General features: G+C 41.0%; 2 protein-coding genes across 8 annotated transcripts in view; both read right to left on the bottom strand.

Moving 5' to 3' along the window:
• Positions 1-1,657, bottom strand: part of KBTBD11 (kelch repeat and BTB domain containing 11) — a 153,649-nt gene extending 151,992 nt beyond the window's left edge. For 3 of the 4 annotated variants that reach the window (XR_007902870.1, XM_051778109.1, XM_051778108.1), the window contains exon 1: positions 76-1,657. The gene's annotated coding sequence lies outside the window, so the exon portion shown is untranslated. The remainder of the gene's footprint in view (positions 1-75) is intronic. The other variant, XM_051778111.1, reaches the window with a different exon arrangement.
• Positions 1,658-9,601: 7,944 nt separating this feature from the next.
• The window catches only part of ARHGEF10 (Rho guanine nucleotide exchange factor 10), a 112,256-nt gene continuing 104,814 nt past the window's right edge, over positions 9,602-17,043 (bottom strand). For all 4 annotated transcript variants that reach the window (XM_051778082.1, XM_051778085.1, XM_051778083.1 and 1 more), the window contains 2 exons: positions 15,298-15,420; positions 9,602-13,460 (listed from right to left, as the gene is read on the bottom strand). In XM_051778082.1, the coding sequence (XP_051634042.1) occupies positions 12,946-13,460; positions 15,298-15,420 (638 nt within the window). In that variant the 3' untranslated portion in view covers positions 9,602-12,945. The remainder of the gene's footprint in view (positions 13,461-15,297; positions 15,421-17,043) is intronic.

Genomic DNA, 17,043 nt, shown 5'->3' with positions numbered 1-17,043 from the left:
GCACAGCCCCGGCTTCGGGACGTGCCCGACCCCGACCCCGCTCCCGTCCCGCGGCCGCGCTGCCTCCCCGCTTACCTTCCTCCCGCGGCCGCCGAGCCCCGCTCCGCTCGGGGCAGCTCCTGCAGTGCAGCGGCCCCGCCGCCTCGCCCACGGCGCGGGAGCCGGCGGGGAGGCCGGGGAGGCGGGGAGGGAGCGGCGGGGCGATGCCAGGCGAGGCAAATGGCTGAAGCGCAGGGGCCGAGCCGGCGGAGGGGCCGGGCGAGCGCGGGGCCGCGCTCAGCCCCTTTGTTCGCCTGGCAGGCGGAGGGGAGGGAGGAGCGGGCACGGACCTGTTGCTACCGCTGCCGGCGGCTCCCGGCGAGCAGCAGCCTCTGGGCCGGGGAGCTCCGGGGTGTCGGCGGTGAGGAGGGGCGGGCGGCGGAGCGGCCCCACCTGCTGAGGAGAAACTCCCCCCGTGCGGCGCCGGGCCGGAGTGACGGGTCCTCCCCCAGCTCCGGGTGGGGCCATGCCTGGGATACCCGTGGCTGCGGCGCTTCCCTGCCTGAGGCAGGGCCGGGGGCTTTGCTGCCGGAGCCCCGGGTGACGGCGGCCCCCTAGGACAGCCCAGCCCGGCCTGGCACCGGCATGCTCGCTGCGGAGAGCGACGGGGAGGGTTCCCAGGCGGAGCCTCTGGCTTATTCAGGTCTCTGCTTCTGAGGAACAACGCGGAGGAGGCCAGGTGGCTTCTGTTTGGGTGCAGTTTGCGCCAGGGTCCCATTTTCCTCTGCGCTTCAAAGATGAGACTGTCATTGGGATTCCCAGAAGTAGACCCGCTTCTCAGTTTCTTTAAACCCCCCTCAGGTTACGTTAGTTGTACCCTGGTCTGCTCCCGACGCAGGCAGTGGTACTCACCCAGCTCACGCCGCACCGCGGGCTGCAGTTTGATTTCTGCGAAGACAGCAGACGTGCCGCTCTATCCCGGCCTTTCTGAACCATTCCTGGTGCCAGGATGTGTCGTATTGCCATTGTAACGTATAGATTTCCTATGATGCTGCTGCCTCCAAACACTACTCATCTGCAGTTTTTCTCTTTTCTCCTCTCCACTGACTCCAGGGTCCCGTCAGACTGGTTCCCCTGCAGCTGCCCAGCGAGTGGCTCCTGGCCCTGGGAGACACTCCTGTGCAGACTGGAAAAGCTACTACTCCGTCTCCTCTCTCAAATCAACCTGACAATTAATTGCTCTGTGCTGGCAGTATAGCCATTGCAGCTGTATGTTTTTCCAGCTTCATGGTGGTGATGGCTGAGTGTGGTTGAGTGTCTTCTTCATTTTGTCCCGTTGCTCCTACTTTTTGACATTGGTTTTGCCAAAATTCTTATGTGTTGACTTAGCACTTAATAAACTGAAGTGCTTGCATTGCAGTGCTGGGTAACTGTAACCACTTGAAACCCTTGGCTCCACTCACGTTGTGCACTTAAGAGCAGCGCTTAACCCAAAGGCTGGTTTTCAAGCTGAGGTCATGTCTGATCTCTACTGAGAGAGGCCAGCCTGCTTCTAGTTGCCATAAAATAGATAAGTAACAATCACACAGTGTCACAGGGGTCTTAGAGCAGTCAGTAACCACAACATGTGGCTTTAGCCTAATTGGAAATTTCCCACTGTGCCCTGATTTGGGTCCTTTACAAGGTTGGACTGTAAGTGTCTGTATGTGGTTTTATTACTGGCTCGCTGGAAGAAGTTTCCCTGTGATGCAGCAGATCCATTAAAGCCTGCCAGAAATAACTCCTCTCTTCTGACATCAGGAATTAATCTTCCTGCTGTTTCGTATTACTTGAAGTACTATGTATTTCAAGATTACACTGAAATTAGACAGCTGATACTGATATGGGAAATTATTTTCACTTTTAAAATCTCTGTTGTTCTATTCTTATGTGGAGGATTGCCTCTCCTTGAGGTGCCTAACTTCTGTTCACACTGATGAGAATTATGTGACCATGGTAGCAGTATAATATCTGAGATCTTTGAGATCATTCTGACTCATCCTTTCTGAATACATGACAGTTTTAACCACAACTGGATTTTCTTAACTCCTCTTCAGGTTTAACTGCCACATCACATCCCAGTCTGGGTGTAAACAAAGGTGTCTGAGTTATTGCTTCTGGAGACAATTTCAAAAACAGTGGTGGGTAGGAAGTAGCATATTGTGTTTTTATGGGCCATATTTGCCCCTGTGGATGGAGCCAGCAGAAGACCTATACAAAATCCAAGCTCCATGGAGGTTCTAGTCTGAGAAGTCAGGTAGCCCTTAGCTGTTGGAGACTTTATCCTCTGCTCCCACTGAACATGCCAGAAGCAGATCATGTAATATAACCTCAATTCTGCTTTATGGAAGTTTAGCTTTGGGCAGGAATTCCCTAGTGTCGTAAGCCTCAGTCTACTGTCTTCCCTCCAAGTTTCTTTCCAGTCCCCCATGCCCCTCTTTCATTAAACCTATTAATGAAAACAAATACAAAAGACAGTTGCTGACCTCTTAGCACAACTTTTGCAAAATACTGCTGCTTCTGTGGATCATAGGCTGGGACACTTGCCATGTACATTAAGGCTGCTTATTGCCTTTCAGTTTTTAGTAGAATTGGAGATGATGCTAAAAACTGGGACACCCATTGTAGAAATCATCTCAGTTCTAGTTGTTTGATTTCCCTACTTAACCTGAGTTCCCAAGGCTCCATTTACAATTAATGTATAGGAATAATCATGTCTGAAGGGCAATTTTTCTTGCCTATCTTAGGATGAAGTGAATCATCCTTTGGTATTTCTCATTTCTCTCCATTAGCTGTAAAGTCATACTGGTACAGCTGCAGACAACTAATTTTAAACACTTAAATAACATGAGATGAATCATTGTCCCAGCATAGAAAAGACCCTGTCCTAAAGAAAACAGGTATCACACAGCTTACATGATATATAATTTGGTGCCTGACATGCATTTCTGTAGCCCAACCAATGTGACAACTATCCAGAAGGACTAATAGTTTGTAGTGCTGCTACTGACCATCAGGACTTGCTGAGATCCTGTGTTTGCAAGGAGCAATTAGCCTGGGGCAACAACAGTAGCATGGAGAGTAAGGGCAGGAAGGGAAGCCTTTGCTCTGCTCTGTCCCAGGAACTTTAGTTAGGCCCTGCCCAGTCACATACAGCAGACTTCCTTCTGGACATGCAGCCCATCCTATCTGTTTCTCACATAACCAGCAATGGTGTTCAGTAATAAAAAGGGAATACAGTTTGGAACAAAAGAATTTTATCAGGTGTTGTTCTAGTTAAAAAAACAAACAAAAAACCTGCAACAAAACAAAACCAACCAACCAACCAACCAAAAAAAACCCACAAAAAAAAAAAAAACAAAAAAAAAAAAAAAAAACAAACACCAAATGCCCCGTAAAACAAACCAGAAGAAACAGGAATAGGAAGTTTTCTTCATCTTACACACCTTTCTGTCTGTTTAATCCATATCAGCCAAAACAAAGCATTTTCAATTTCGTCTTTCTAGAAGGCATTAGACTGTGATGTCTCTAGTGCAGAAATGGGCAATAATGCTGAATGCCACTCTCTTGATAGGGTCACTGAATAGCATCCCAATCCAGAGCACATCTGCTCAGAGCTTATCAGGGCTCTGCTCTTGCAGGGAGAGGTACTGCATTTTTCTTTCTCCCACTGACTGCAGCAGCAGCTGCATTGCTGCCATTCCAAGCTCAGAGACTGTCATGCAGAATTGGGCTATTGTGGTAGCTGGAGCAAATGCACAGTTCCTCAGCCAAAATTAGCCAGCAGGTCACATCAAAAATTAAGTAGCCCAGTCTCGAGGGGTTGATTCTTGGCCAGTGAAGCTACAGAACTTCTCATTTAAGGAGGTAAGGAATCATTTAACAAAATCGTTATTTTATCCAGATGAAATATTCAGTCCAGATTCTATGAAGCAAGAGGCTTTAAGCCTTTCTAGATAACAGGCTCAGAGTGTAGCTCACAGCATATGCAGGCTAGCTTTTATAAGTAAGCAATTAGAATCCTGCAGGTAGTGTACCCATGGCAGCATGGAGCTGAGCATGAGTCCATGCTCAATTATTTACCCAGCTAATTAGGTGGGCTTTGCAGCCTTTGCTTGCTGAGGCCATCACATTGTGGGCACACGTCCAGTACACTGGGCAGGATTGGTAAGCCTGCATAGACTAGACTTGCTCCTAGTGTCTGTGAACATGCCAAGCTGTTGGTAGGCTACTTTTAGTTTAGTTTTGTTTTGTTTGTGTTTTGTTTGTTTGTTTGTGTTTTTGTTTTTATTTAGATTGGTACAGGGATGTATTGGAAAAATAAATGTTACAGCATCAAAATTCCGGAGTAGACATAGTTGAAACTTGCTGGTATTCCTTCTGTGAATATTGGAGTATCAGATACATAGTGGCAGTAGCTGATGTCAGTGGTCCCTATAGTACCCAGAAATCTGTTTCATGGCTAAAAGCCAAAATGTAAAACCAAAACGAAACAAAGAGAAAGAAAACCTGACTGCTTTTGCTCATCCTGTGTCTGGCAGCTGAATGCTCCTGTGTAAAATGCTTCTTGGTGTTGTAAACCAACAGATTCAAGGACTGGTTTGATGCTATTGCTGGAACAGACAAAATGCTTATTGTATTTCTGCTGAACAAAATATTTTTTTATGCTTGCAATACAAAACCCATGCATGCTGTGTACATGTTACATATGACACAATGTATACATCTGATGCTGAGCCAAGCTGATCTACCTGTGTGTATTATTTTTCCCACATCCCTGTAATACACACAGATAGCAGAATTGGAAGAAAAGGGATGGTTGCAACATGAGGGTTAGCAGCTTGTAGCAAATAGGGTCGTAGGAGTCATAAGGAAAACCAGACCATAAAGATTTCTTCAGCGTTGGGTTGCATACTTCTAGGAACCAGAGACAGATCAATATTGGTTTTAATTGAAGAAAAAAACCAACCAGCATAGCAAAAAAGGCTGTACTACTACAGACTTTTGTCATGTAAAAGTGTTCTGAATATGTAGAACAGCTTTTAATGAGGTCGAAAGCATCTGATAAGGTTAAAACATGGGGAACACACAGCATTTACTTAGATGAACAACTGAGAAAACATGCACATCATCTAATTTGCTAAAAATAAAACCCAAAAGAATTTGGAGAAGAGAATGAAATCCTACCCTTGCTCTTTATAGTGCAGTGAGATTATCCAGTCAACATTTCTCCCCATTCATAATTAGCTATGTATTGTCCCATCACCTGCCTCATCTATGTGCTCTATGACTATGGCTTGTGGGCAAAATACTCCCCAAATACTCTATGAAACATCTTCATGTATCAGTGTAGACTATAACTAGCTTTGCTCATCCAGACAGCAGGAAAGGGACTGGCACATGGATCCCATCTGATACAGTGGGGGTGTGTCAGTAACCTCTGAAGTGCTCTTGAGTTCAGCAGTGTAGATGCAGCTTAAGTTAACCGATGATACCAGTTGCGTGTGATTGGGATTAAGAGCATCACAAGCTGCTCTGAGCAACATTGCAGAAAAGTGGTTGCACTTACAAATCTTGACTGAACTAGGGGTAATCCTCTTTGTTAATACATACACTCTATGCTACCCAACCCTACAGAAAAAAACCTCTTTAGAAAGGGTACACTGAAAAGGCATTAGGCGTAATCTGGCAGGCATGTTCTGCAACTTGAAATGCACACAGAGCAAACCAGAAAAGCCCACAGGAAACAATTTATACAATTTGATTTGGAAGTTGTGACTGAATGCATTTTTTGTGCCCACATTCAAGGTGATCCTGATGCTCAAGTTGAAACCCATCGAATTTCTCTCCAGTGTAGAATAAGAAAAAGAAAAAATGAAAATTCTGTAACTCTGTAGCTAAGCTGTATCTAGTTTCTTGAATTTAAAACCTGTTTGATTATCTGCATTTGGGCATGTAAAATACACAGATTTCAGTGGAAATTAGGAATTTCAGTGCTTTGAGAAAACTCTGCTGGAGGCTCACCTGAATCTTTTGATGTCAAAATACTCCTTAAGACATATTTCTAGTGAATTCTTGAAATGATTTAACTTCCACTGAATTCTTACAGTGATTTCATCTCCCCCAAGGTGTGTCGTAATCCTAGGTGTTCTGGCTCATCTTGGTTGGAACACACATTAATGATAACTGTGATTATCACTGGAGTATAACAATATGTACAACAGTAGAACTTGCAGTTCTGCTGTCAAGGCCTGTTTTGCTAGAGGAAAAAAATACATCCCTTTGAACACCTTTGAAGGTCGTGCTGTGAAAGACTAACTGCCTTTATATTGTGGTTTATGGAGTTTGGCCAAAGCACTCAAAGTGCTTTTGGTCATACATTGGCATTGTTGCATTTCAAATAGAGTCACACAGTAAATCTTCATTTGCTTAGGAAATTTTCAGATCCTTTCATCTGAAGCTGTTTCAGTGTTACTTTGTTGATTCTTTGTTTTAGGAGGCAAAGAGTGTTTCTGGCAGTTCAGTGGTTGGGCATGTCTTTAAAGAAAATGCTATGATCAAATAAGGACGAGTACAAGGCAGCAGCAAAGAAACTTATTTTCAAAAATCTGGATCTAGATTTCTGAAGTTGAATAGCAGATAGATCTGGTGGCGTGCATGCTACATTTGTGAGCAAACAGGATGTAGACTTTACATGTACCCTAAATCTTAAAGGTGAAAGAAGTAGACCAGAATTTTGAGCTGTGGGGTGGTACAAGCAGCTGATGAACCATCCCAGATTAACTTCTTGTACCAACCTGGTACCTGTATGGTACATGTCAAGTCTATGCTAGTATTTTTATCTCCTGACTGTAAGAGACTGGTCTCAAATTCCAGATTGCTAGGCAACCATCCCATAGGACGAAGGTTGTATGGATACAGGCTAGGTTGCATCAATATCACAAAACTGGAGGCAGAAAGACTATTTTGCAAGTGGCACCACACAGTTTACATCCATGTACTTAATCAGTCTCTAAAATATCCCAGGTAAGTGGCTTTGTCAGCAGCCCAGGTCTGGCTCAGCCCCAGCCAGCCACCTCCTAAATGTGATCCCAGGTCAGTGCTCAAGCTGTCACCCTAGTCCTGGCCAGTTTACTAGCACAGACATTTTCCACAACCACACGTACAGGATGCCTGCAAGAAGGAGGCAGTTTAAAGGGCTAATCATGGGCTTAGAAAGCAGCAGTGGCTTTAATCTGTATGCTTTTACAGACTCATCATATAGGTTCAAGTCAGGCAAATGCTTTTCAACTCATTTTCTTCCTAGCTACAGATGATATTAATCTGCCTTCTTAACAGGACTATTATTATGTGAAGTATTATTACTATGAAGATAGGTAAAGCAATCTAAAAATACTATTATCAGCTCCATGGTATCACTCATTGCAATACCAATTTACTCATACAGAACCCCCCATTACAGCTACACCTTTCAAATGACTGGTATTTCTCACCTCCAAATGCATTTTACAAAAACTAATTTGTCTTTATGCAGTTAGAAAATTAAATACGACAGAAGAGAGAGGAAGTTTAAGCACTGAACCACTGTTCAGGAAACCCTTCCAAATATTCAGACCTCTCTCAAAGGAGCAGTAAGCAATTTTTAGCCTTCAGACTGCCACTCATAAATCATCATGGCTAGGCTTCGCAAACAAACATTTGGGAAGGGCACTACCCACGTTTGTTACAAGCACGTTGGTGGTTAAAAAGGCCGATACGAGATAGACACGTCTGGTTGCAAAAGGCACAGCAGAAAGACTCCTTAGGTGGTATATTCTGCAAGACATGATTCTTTTTGCGTTTTCTTTTCTCCTCAAGGGTGATCCTGCGTGCTTTCTCAAAAGCATCAGCAGCGTTATAGATGGTGTGTCTCCAGACCTCCCGATTGGAGGCCAGAGTAGACCAGTTATGTTGACCAATATGGCCAAGGCTGAGATGTTGTTTTAGGGAGTCCTTGTATCTTCTCTTTGGGGCTCCTCTCTTGCGGTAGCCAGTGGTAAGTTCACCATAAAGCAAGATCTTAGGGAGGCGGTGGTCCTTCATCCTGGAGACGTGCCCTGCCCAGCGCAGCTGTGTTCTCAGCAACATGGCCTCAATACTTGTGACTGCTGCTTGTTCTAAAACAGATGTATTGATCACGTGATCTGACCAGTGGATGTTTAGGATTGTATGGAGACAGCGTTGATGGAAGCGTTCTAGGAGATGCAGGTGGTGGCGGTAGATGACCCATGATTCAGATCCGTATAAGAGAGTAGACAGCACAATGGCTCTGTAAACATCGATCTTTGTACTTTTCTTCAAGTGTTTATTTCGGCAAACTCTTTTATGAAGCTTTCCGAAAGCACTATATGCCTTTGCTAACCTGTTGTCTATCTCTCCGTCAATCTTACTGTGCGAGGAGATGAGGCTGCCTAGGTAATTAAACTGCTGGACTGATTTGAGCTCTGATTGACCAGTGGTGATATGGGGATGATGGAAGACTTCCTGAGGTGCAGGTTGATGGAGAATTTCTGTCTTCTTTAAGCTGACTTCCAGCCCAAAGAGCTCAGCAGCATCTGCAAAGCAGGATGTTAAACGCTGCAGAGCTGCTTCTGTGTGGGCAACAAGGGCGGCATCATCAGCATAAAGCAGCTCCTGGACAAGATGATTTAAGGTCTTGGTGTGGGCCTTCAGTCGCCTTAGGTTGAAAAGGCTTCCATCAGTACGGTATCAGATTTAGAAACCATTCTGATCATCGAAGTCTGCAGTGGCCCTTTGGGGCATTGTGCTGAAAAAGACTGTGAATAGGGTTGGTGCGAGAACGCAGCCTTGTTTCACGCCACCCATAAATAATGAACTGTAAATTCCCATTGGGACAGAATCTGCCTTCAGGTGTGCACATATATGGTATGCTGCACACATGCAATTTGATGTTTTTCAGAACCACATATGAAGGAGATGTGGTATAAAGCCAAGGGCAAAAAGGCAGGTTTTCCTAGCAACCAAACATTTCTCAGTAACTCTTCCTGTTAGTTTATAATAGCACAGGTACACCCAAAAGGCTATTGCTGAGTCTGATGAATACAAGTCTCAGTATTTAAACACAATCATGGGATTATGTATATATCCTTTAGGGCAGATTAATTAGAAAGAATTGCCCATTAGCAACTGAAAATTAATTTCCTCTGTTAATGCTTTGCTCTGCAGTACTTTGAATATTAATGCTTCTCGGTTTTATGCAGCATGCATGCTGCGCAAGTGCTGATGCATGCTCCACATAGACAGCATAGTAGAATTTCTATCGCTTAGACACTGATACAGGAGTCAAACTTTATAATAAATGACTGTCTCATTTTCAGAAACTGTATTTGCTGGTGTTTAAATTGTAGAAATTATAAAACTAAAAAAAAAATATATATCTCTGTCATCCTAATCACATATCCTATTTTCCCTTTCATGAGTCCATGAATATATATATTATTCATTAATGCATGCCCCAAATTCTAGCTTTCTAGTTAAAATAACAGCCCGAGATATTCTTCTGAAGTTAATTTTTATCATATTTTTTATTAAACATTTTTCTCAATTTATAGTTTGAACATAAATACACAAATTTTATGGCTCATGTTACAAAAGACACTACTATGTGTTAGAAAACATATATAGAATATATTGTAGTGGTTACACTTGCTCCCCTCTTTTCCTTTTATTTTCATGACTTCTATTAATTTAGACAAGCAGTATCAGAAAGCAAAATCCAACCTCCTAGCAGCACAATCTACAACATCTATAAAGACTATTTGTGAGAGAAACTTTGGTTCCTGCCTGTTTTCGTAGTAAGGTAATACCAGTAAGTTGCATGTCAGGAAGAAACATTGCACCTTGTGCTCAGTTAGTTACTAAAAATCTAGTTCATGACAATATATATTTTTCAAGACAGACATACAGCTTCTCTCTTTCTTTACAGCTCAGTAAGATAAATAGATAGGTATTTTCAAAATAGAAGAATGTAAATGAGGGACTCAGTTCTGTTCTAATGGAAGTCATTGGCAAAACCCCAATGTACTTTCAGAAGAGCAGAGTGGTACTTTGTTTCTACTGTTTTATTGATATAACTGAAGAAAATTACATTTCAGCTGAAAGATAGGATGAATTTCACTTTACAATTCTCATTCATTACAGATAGCAGATCCTGTAATAACACCATGCATGGATTTCCAGTTGAATTGGTGGACTCTGCTTACTGCTCCTACTGATAAAGATCCACGAGAGAGCAGATGTATTCCTCCAGTCCCAAAGGCACAGATATGGAATCCTACATTCAAGGAGAATTTTTACTGCAGTCTACAAAGGGATACGAGATTACATATGCTTAATACACAGAGGAATCTTTTAACTTATTTTCAATATACTTACAGTAAACTGTACAATGTAGTACTTCCACACAGTGGGAAAAGAGCAGCTCCCAGGGCCATAGCTATGGAAGAGCACAGAAAATGCAACTGGCCTGGATCTCTCAAGCCAGGTGAGCCTAGCCAGTAGGCCAGGTAGAAGAGAAAAAGTTTGGGAAAATGTTACCAGCTGCCTGGCTTAGAGGCACTCTGATTTTTTTCTTTTTTTTCCCTACCAGGAGTCATGCCAACACTAAGCCCGTGCCAACACTGACAATACCCAACTGAAGTTGCAAGATACACAGCAAAAGACACAGAACAAAAGCACAAAACAGTAATGAAGATCCCAAGCCTACAATCCTATCTGTAACAAGGGTCCTTTGTGACTCATGGAAGTCCATGCTATTATGGCTCAAGAATCTTGTTCTAATCAGAAATGTAGGATGTGGGCAAAGCCTCTGAAAAGAAATCAGGATGCATACCTGATTTTCAAGTGCCTATTTTAGTGCCACCTCATAGGCAAAGACTGACTGCATCAGCATTCCCTCTGCCCCACACACTGGTGGTCAGGCAGCAGGGAAGATCTGATGTTATTCCAGTGTTCTGTCAAACTTGGTAAGTCAGCCTACCCACCGATTCTGGGGTTACCTTGATAGATATTTGCTTTTTAAAGCAGACAGACTGAAAATTTAAGACATACACAAATCTGCTGCAAAATTAAGAAAATAAATTTCAGCAACATTTTACAACCCTACTGCTGTATCAAACAAAATACTTCAGTCTCTAGTACTGTTGACCTGAAATGTTATGTGCTAGGAAACATTGCCATTATGGTTGATATTGGTTTAAACCAAGCAGATTGAAACAAAACATGGTGGAATCAAGCAGTTTGTATTAGATGTTGCAGAAGTAATTTCGGGGCAAACCACACCCTTATTGGGATAAGAATGGTACCAAAGTAGCCAGAAGTTTTATTTGGTTTATTGACAAATATTTGACTTCAGATATACTTAATTTGCATTTCACTGAACAGATGGGTAGTATTAGAGTTCTTAACATACTCAACTGAAATTTAATCATCCTAATTTCTCTGTATTTCAGTCTATTGATGAGGGAAAAGGATGTTCCCATAGACTCCATTCAACATGTTAACTGTATTAAACAGATTTTGACTTAAGGATGTCCTCATCACCAGTTTTGGCAATGTCTTTATGAGCTTGAAGCCTTTGTCTTATATTTCACATGTGCAGAGACTAGTGCAAAAGGCAATTTCAGTAGGAATCCCGAATTCAATGATTCCTTTGGAAATACATCAATTCATAATAAAACATCAATTAGATCTCTACTTACAGCCCCCTAACACTGCCAAAGCCACTGCCTGTCTGTCTCAGTGAATGAAGCTGTGCATGCTGTTTTCCCAACACCCATTTACATGACCATGCTTTGATGAAACTGGGTGAAAAGAGATGTCCACCACTCAGACATGACTATATCTCTGCTGTTGCCCTGTGACATTATTTGATTGATGTTTGCCTGAAGGCACAGCACAACTCAAACAACATAGGACCTACAGTGATTACTTGCACTTCCTATAGATATTCCAATATTAGTCTATTTCTTCCCAATTAATGACTTAATTAATAATTTCATTATTAATGTACTGGATGTGCATGCCTCCTTAAAAGTGGTACAGTCCATGTTTAGCTTTGATAGTGAGTTGCCAGGGGGAGAATGTGTTAGGAGCTCTACAATGCACAACTGTCCTGTATCTGTGTTTTCTATTTGCCCAAGGCCATTGAATCTCTGCAACTTTCTCTGTATAACAAAGGCAAGTCGCAGACACATTGCACCTACCAAGAAAATTAATGTGCTTTTTGTACTGCAACATTTTAATAAAACTGAGCTTTAGAAATTAATATTTTAAAAATCTATGTTATATGTTGAAATAAACAAATACCAATCAATTAATGTAGATGGTTTTGTCCCAGCCAAACTTGGGTTTGCAGAATGATATTATAAACTATCATAGTTATTTCCAAATTAATATTAGCTTGCATTAGACTACTAATTGTTTAAAACTATTTGCTAATTTGTTAAAATCTACAGTCCATGCAATATGTTACTTTGGAAAAAGAAAGAATAGCTGATTTACATAAGCAGAAATCAGCATGAGATATGGCATGTCTTACTTGCCTTCCCTAAGTGCTACAGAACATAATTATGATATTTATAAATGTGAATATAAATAAGGTAAGAGATTCTAAAACCATTTAAAGGTGCCTAACAGTTGCTTTTTGTTCTGAGTATAAAGGACAGCACCAATGGCTAAACATTTTCCAGTACTCTAACACTGCAGAATGTTCTAAGTATGTGAAGACTGTCTTGCACCCTTAATCCTGTGATCCAAGCCTACTGAAATTGCTTCCAAGTGTATAAATTCTATCTGTTTGGGTCCTAAGCTGCTGGAAAAGGATAACAGACTTTTTTAATAGCAGAAAGGATCCTGAATTTAGTTCAGTTATATATTTAAGAGTGGAATTTGCCAAACCATCACTGAAGACACTAGTTCATCTTGTCGCTGCTGCTTGGTCTTCTTGTTCACTCTTCTGTGTCCCTGGCCACCAGAAATCACTAATACTGAACTCGCTTTCATTTTCTTAGATTTCTGTCTTTTACTTTTAAATGAGATATTTTGATCCTTCAGAAGCTCATAAATGTTACTGTCCTCTGGTCTGTGTTCTAGGGAACTTGATCCATGAGACAAAGTAAGGGATCCAGAAGATGATGACAAGTCACTTCTTTGTGCAATGGACCCTGCTGAACCTCCCAGCCAAATTGCAGTGTCATGGGTGTTACTAAGGGAAGAGCCTGGTCTTTCAGTGAGCAGAATGTTCTTCTGGTCCTCGTCCTTAGGTTCTGAGCCAGGAGGCAGGCTGTTCCTCAGTTTGTTTCTGTTCTTCTTGTTTATAGATGTAGCTGTTACAAGAAACTTGACTGGGCTATTGTGTGCATGGTATGACACCATTCCTCTTCCTGGAGCCAAAAGAAAAGATGCAATTAAAGAACATTATTTATTTGGCCACAGTGTTCCACCATAATTAGTTCATGAAATTTGCTCAGAAAAGCATAACTCTTAAAACCCTATTATATGTATCCAGTCTGTTTTTCCCCTCATGTGTACACTATTTACAGGAAAAAAAGAAGTACATAGAAGTAATGTATTATACCACAAGTGTTTTAGAACTGTACTAATAAATCAGCTGAAACATGGCATTATGAATTTTAGTTGACATACTTTTGTGTTTTATCCTCGCAACAGTGTGAGCACAGAAACACTGCCAACTTCTCTTTGTTGGCATTGACACAAATTTAAAACTCAGTTTTCTCCAGTAATCCACAAACAATCCTGTGCTACCCCTGTACGTCTTCAGAATAGCATCAGAACAGACCCTTCCATACTATACATCAGGAACTAAAACTCATCCTTCTGGATGGTTGTCTGGTTACCATGATGGATTCATAAGGAAATGACTGAACAGGAAGATTTAGGCTGTGCAAATCATTAGAATGTATGAAAAACAAATTGCATATGGCCAAATTCAGAAGCTGTAATATTATATGTAGCTTTTACAGTAAAAAAGGAAGAAAAAAAAGGAGGATTCTACAAAATAATCTACAATATGAAAAAGAGCTAGGCTTTCAAGGGGAAAAGCCCACAAACCCTATAAATCACTATGTCAATCCCTAATTCCCTGATGCATTCCAAGTTATAAGAAAACACATTCTTTTACAGAAAGCACAATCATAAAAAGATGAATTATCAATATTGGAAGCACAACACCAAAAGCCACAATTTTTGAGTTCAAAATACAGTTATCAAAGACTAAAAAACAGGTTTCTAAATGTAATGTTACTAGATCTGTGAAATCTGAAAAATCTTGACCCCAAATAAATGCAAGAATACATGACATAAACCACAATAATAAAAACAGGAAATGGAAGAATGAGAGATTTTTTTATTCTGAAACTATGCATTTTGTTGTATTGCATTTATTTTCATCTAACATAGGTTCCAGATTTTTATGGAGCATTTATCCTGTGTCATACCACATTATTGCTGCGTGTTTTGCTGAACACAGAGGATTTCATTTTCATTTTGCGAAGTTACATAAGCATTTTTTTTTCCCTGAAGGAAGCTGCAAACAGCTTGCCTCAGAAAATCTGCCAGCTTCCCTCCACAGCACAGAAGCTCGAACAGAATTCTGAACCCAAAACATTGGGGGAAAGCCCCTTTTAAACATACTTTTAAGATCTTGCTTCTGCTAGTAGTTTAAACATTAGTAAAGTGATGCAGCAGCATTCATGCATTTGTATTTCAAATGGGGTAATATGAAAGTAACTCAATAAATATACCTCTCCAAAATGTAAAAACCTTGGTCATGGTCAAAAAAAATGAAATATTTTTACTCTCATGTATTCCAAGTCTCCTGTTTGGGGGAAACCAATCAGCAACATGCTGAATTAGGTATATCTATGTCTATATACCTAATGCATGTATTTTCCTCAAATCTGAAAGAAAAACTGCATTATCTTCTCATCTCCATGTATTTGACTGTCCTCTGACAAGATTAATGCCTATCCTGTTCTTATACCTTAAAGAAAAAACATTGTCCCAGCTCAAAAAACTGAGACACAACTAGTCAAGTACTTGGATATACTGTAAAGCTTATGAAGAGCAGCAAGTGTAATTTCATCACAAAGCTCTGTCATTTATCTAAACAATACATATAATTTGCCAGGTTCACTGAAGTTACTGACAGGAGAGAAATGGCTTCTTCAGTACATGAGGCGTTTGAGAAATTTCACTCACCAGTTACTTTGGGAATCCCCTGCAAGCGAGGCACTGGTAACGCTACTATTATACCCAGGTTTGTTCCCACCAGCAATAAACCATGGCACACCAGGAGGCTGGTCACAGAGACACGCTGCTGCCCTGTGAAGTTTAGGAAGTGCTCCATTACTGAAGAGTGATGACCTTTGCCTAGATCAGAGTAACTTCAGGCAAACACAATCAGCTGTACTATCTCATTCAGCAAAGCACTCAGCACAAAGGTAAATATTCTGCTGGATTATAGATTACACTTTACATATATGACAATTTAAATACTATTAAACTTTTGAAACATTCTGCCTTAAATCTCTAAATCACAGTATCTAAGGGTAGACATAGACTGTCTTTACAAACATGCTTTTATGAATAGGCTATGTTTGTATATTCCCAATAATAAAACTGAAAGGCATTTCAATTCACGATACTCGAAATTATATTGCCATAACACAATATACTCAGGACTCAAACCTGCTCACATTACTTTTTTCTCCTAGTTTTTATTCTGTGAAACTGTATTAGAAGTGCTGTGTCCCCCTCTCTGAGTTTTGGTCCCCTCCATACAAGAATGGCATTGGCATATTGGAAGAAGCCCAGTAGAAGGAGACCAAGATGATCAGGAGACTGGAGAGATTAAAATAAGTGCTATCTACATGTATCTGATGAAAGGATGCACAGAAGACAGAGTCAGGCTCTATTCAGATGTGCACAGTGATATGATAATACGCAATAGATCAAATTTGGGGCATGAGGAAATTCAAATTTGGTGCATGGAGAAATTGTATTCTAAGTAGGGAAAAACTGCTTCATCATTAAGGTGATAAAAAACTCCAATGGGTTGCTCAGACAGATTGTGAAATCTTCATCCTATCAAAAAATATTAAAAATTTGGCTGGACAAGACCTTGAACAACCAGGTCTAATCAGGCTTGCTTCAAGAATGATGGACAAGATGACCTCCAGGGTAACTTCCAATCAAATTGACTCTGTGATTCTATGATTTTCTACAATATTATTTATGAGACCACTATTTTTCTAATGAAAACAAAGTAATTTTTGCTTGTAGTGCTTACTAAATATGTTTGGTTCAGTTTAGATGGATTTTCAAAATGGTCTTGACAAGTTTCAGAAATGGAAACTATGGTCTGACCAAAATTTTGCTAAACTTTATGAGGAGGAGCATTTAAACTCTGCTCAAAGCCTTCAGGTTCAAAACATACACATTCTTCAATTTATTATTAACTGTATATGTAGAGAAGTCATTCCACCTTCATCATAGCTCTCAAGTTCAAGCTCTCAATTCATTAGTAAGTCAGGAATTTGGATTTCACATCTGATGTAACTTGAATGAACCCACACGTTCCACACTTTGGAAAAGGACCTCAATTACGGTGTATCACAAATGAACGTGTTTTCTTTTTAGTCCCTTGAAGCTTGCATCCAAGAATATATAAATTGCAGAATCACTGGGAAAGCAGGGAAGGAGCAGTTAGACTGTAGCCCAAACCACTCAACTGGAAATCAGGAGGCAGAACACAGTTCAAGTCTTTCCTCGCAGAACTTTGGAGAAACAAAGTATTAACCCAGCAATGGTGAGTTTTGAGAGGCGCACAGAGGGGGTCAGATCTGGCATCCAAGCTCTGTCCACCTAAAAGCACATTCTAAAACACTCTAAAGGTACAATGACTAGGTCATCTTTGGCAAGTGTAACAAGGATAAGTAAGTTTAA

Source organism: Manacus candei, unplaced genomic scaffold (genome assembly GCF_025592945.1).
Source record: "Manacus candei isolate 608988 ecotype Guabito, Panama unplaced genomic scaffold, ASM2559294v1 h1tg000011l, whole genome shotgun sequence".
NCBI classification, from domain to species: domain Eukaryota; kingdom Metazoa; phylum Chordata; class Aves; order Passeriformes; family Pipridae; genus Manacus; species Manacus candei.
The sequence above is the reverse complement of the archived record's forward strand: the minus strand, read 5'-3'. Positions and strand labels throughout refer to the sequence as shown.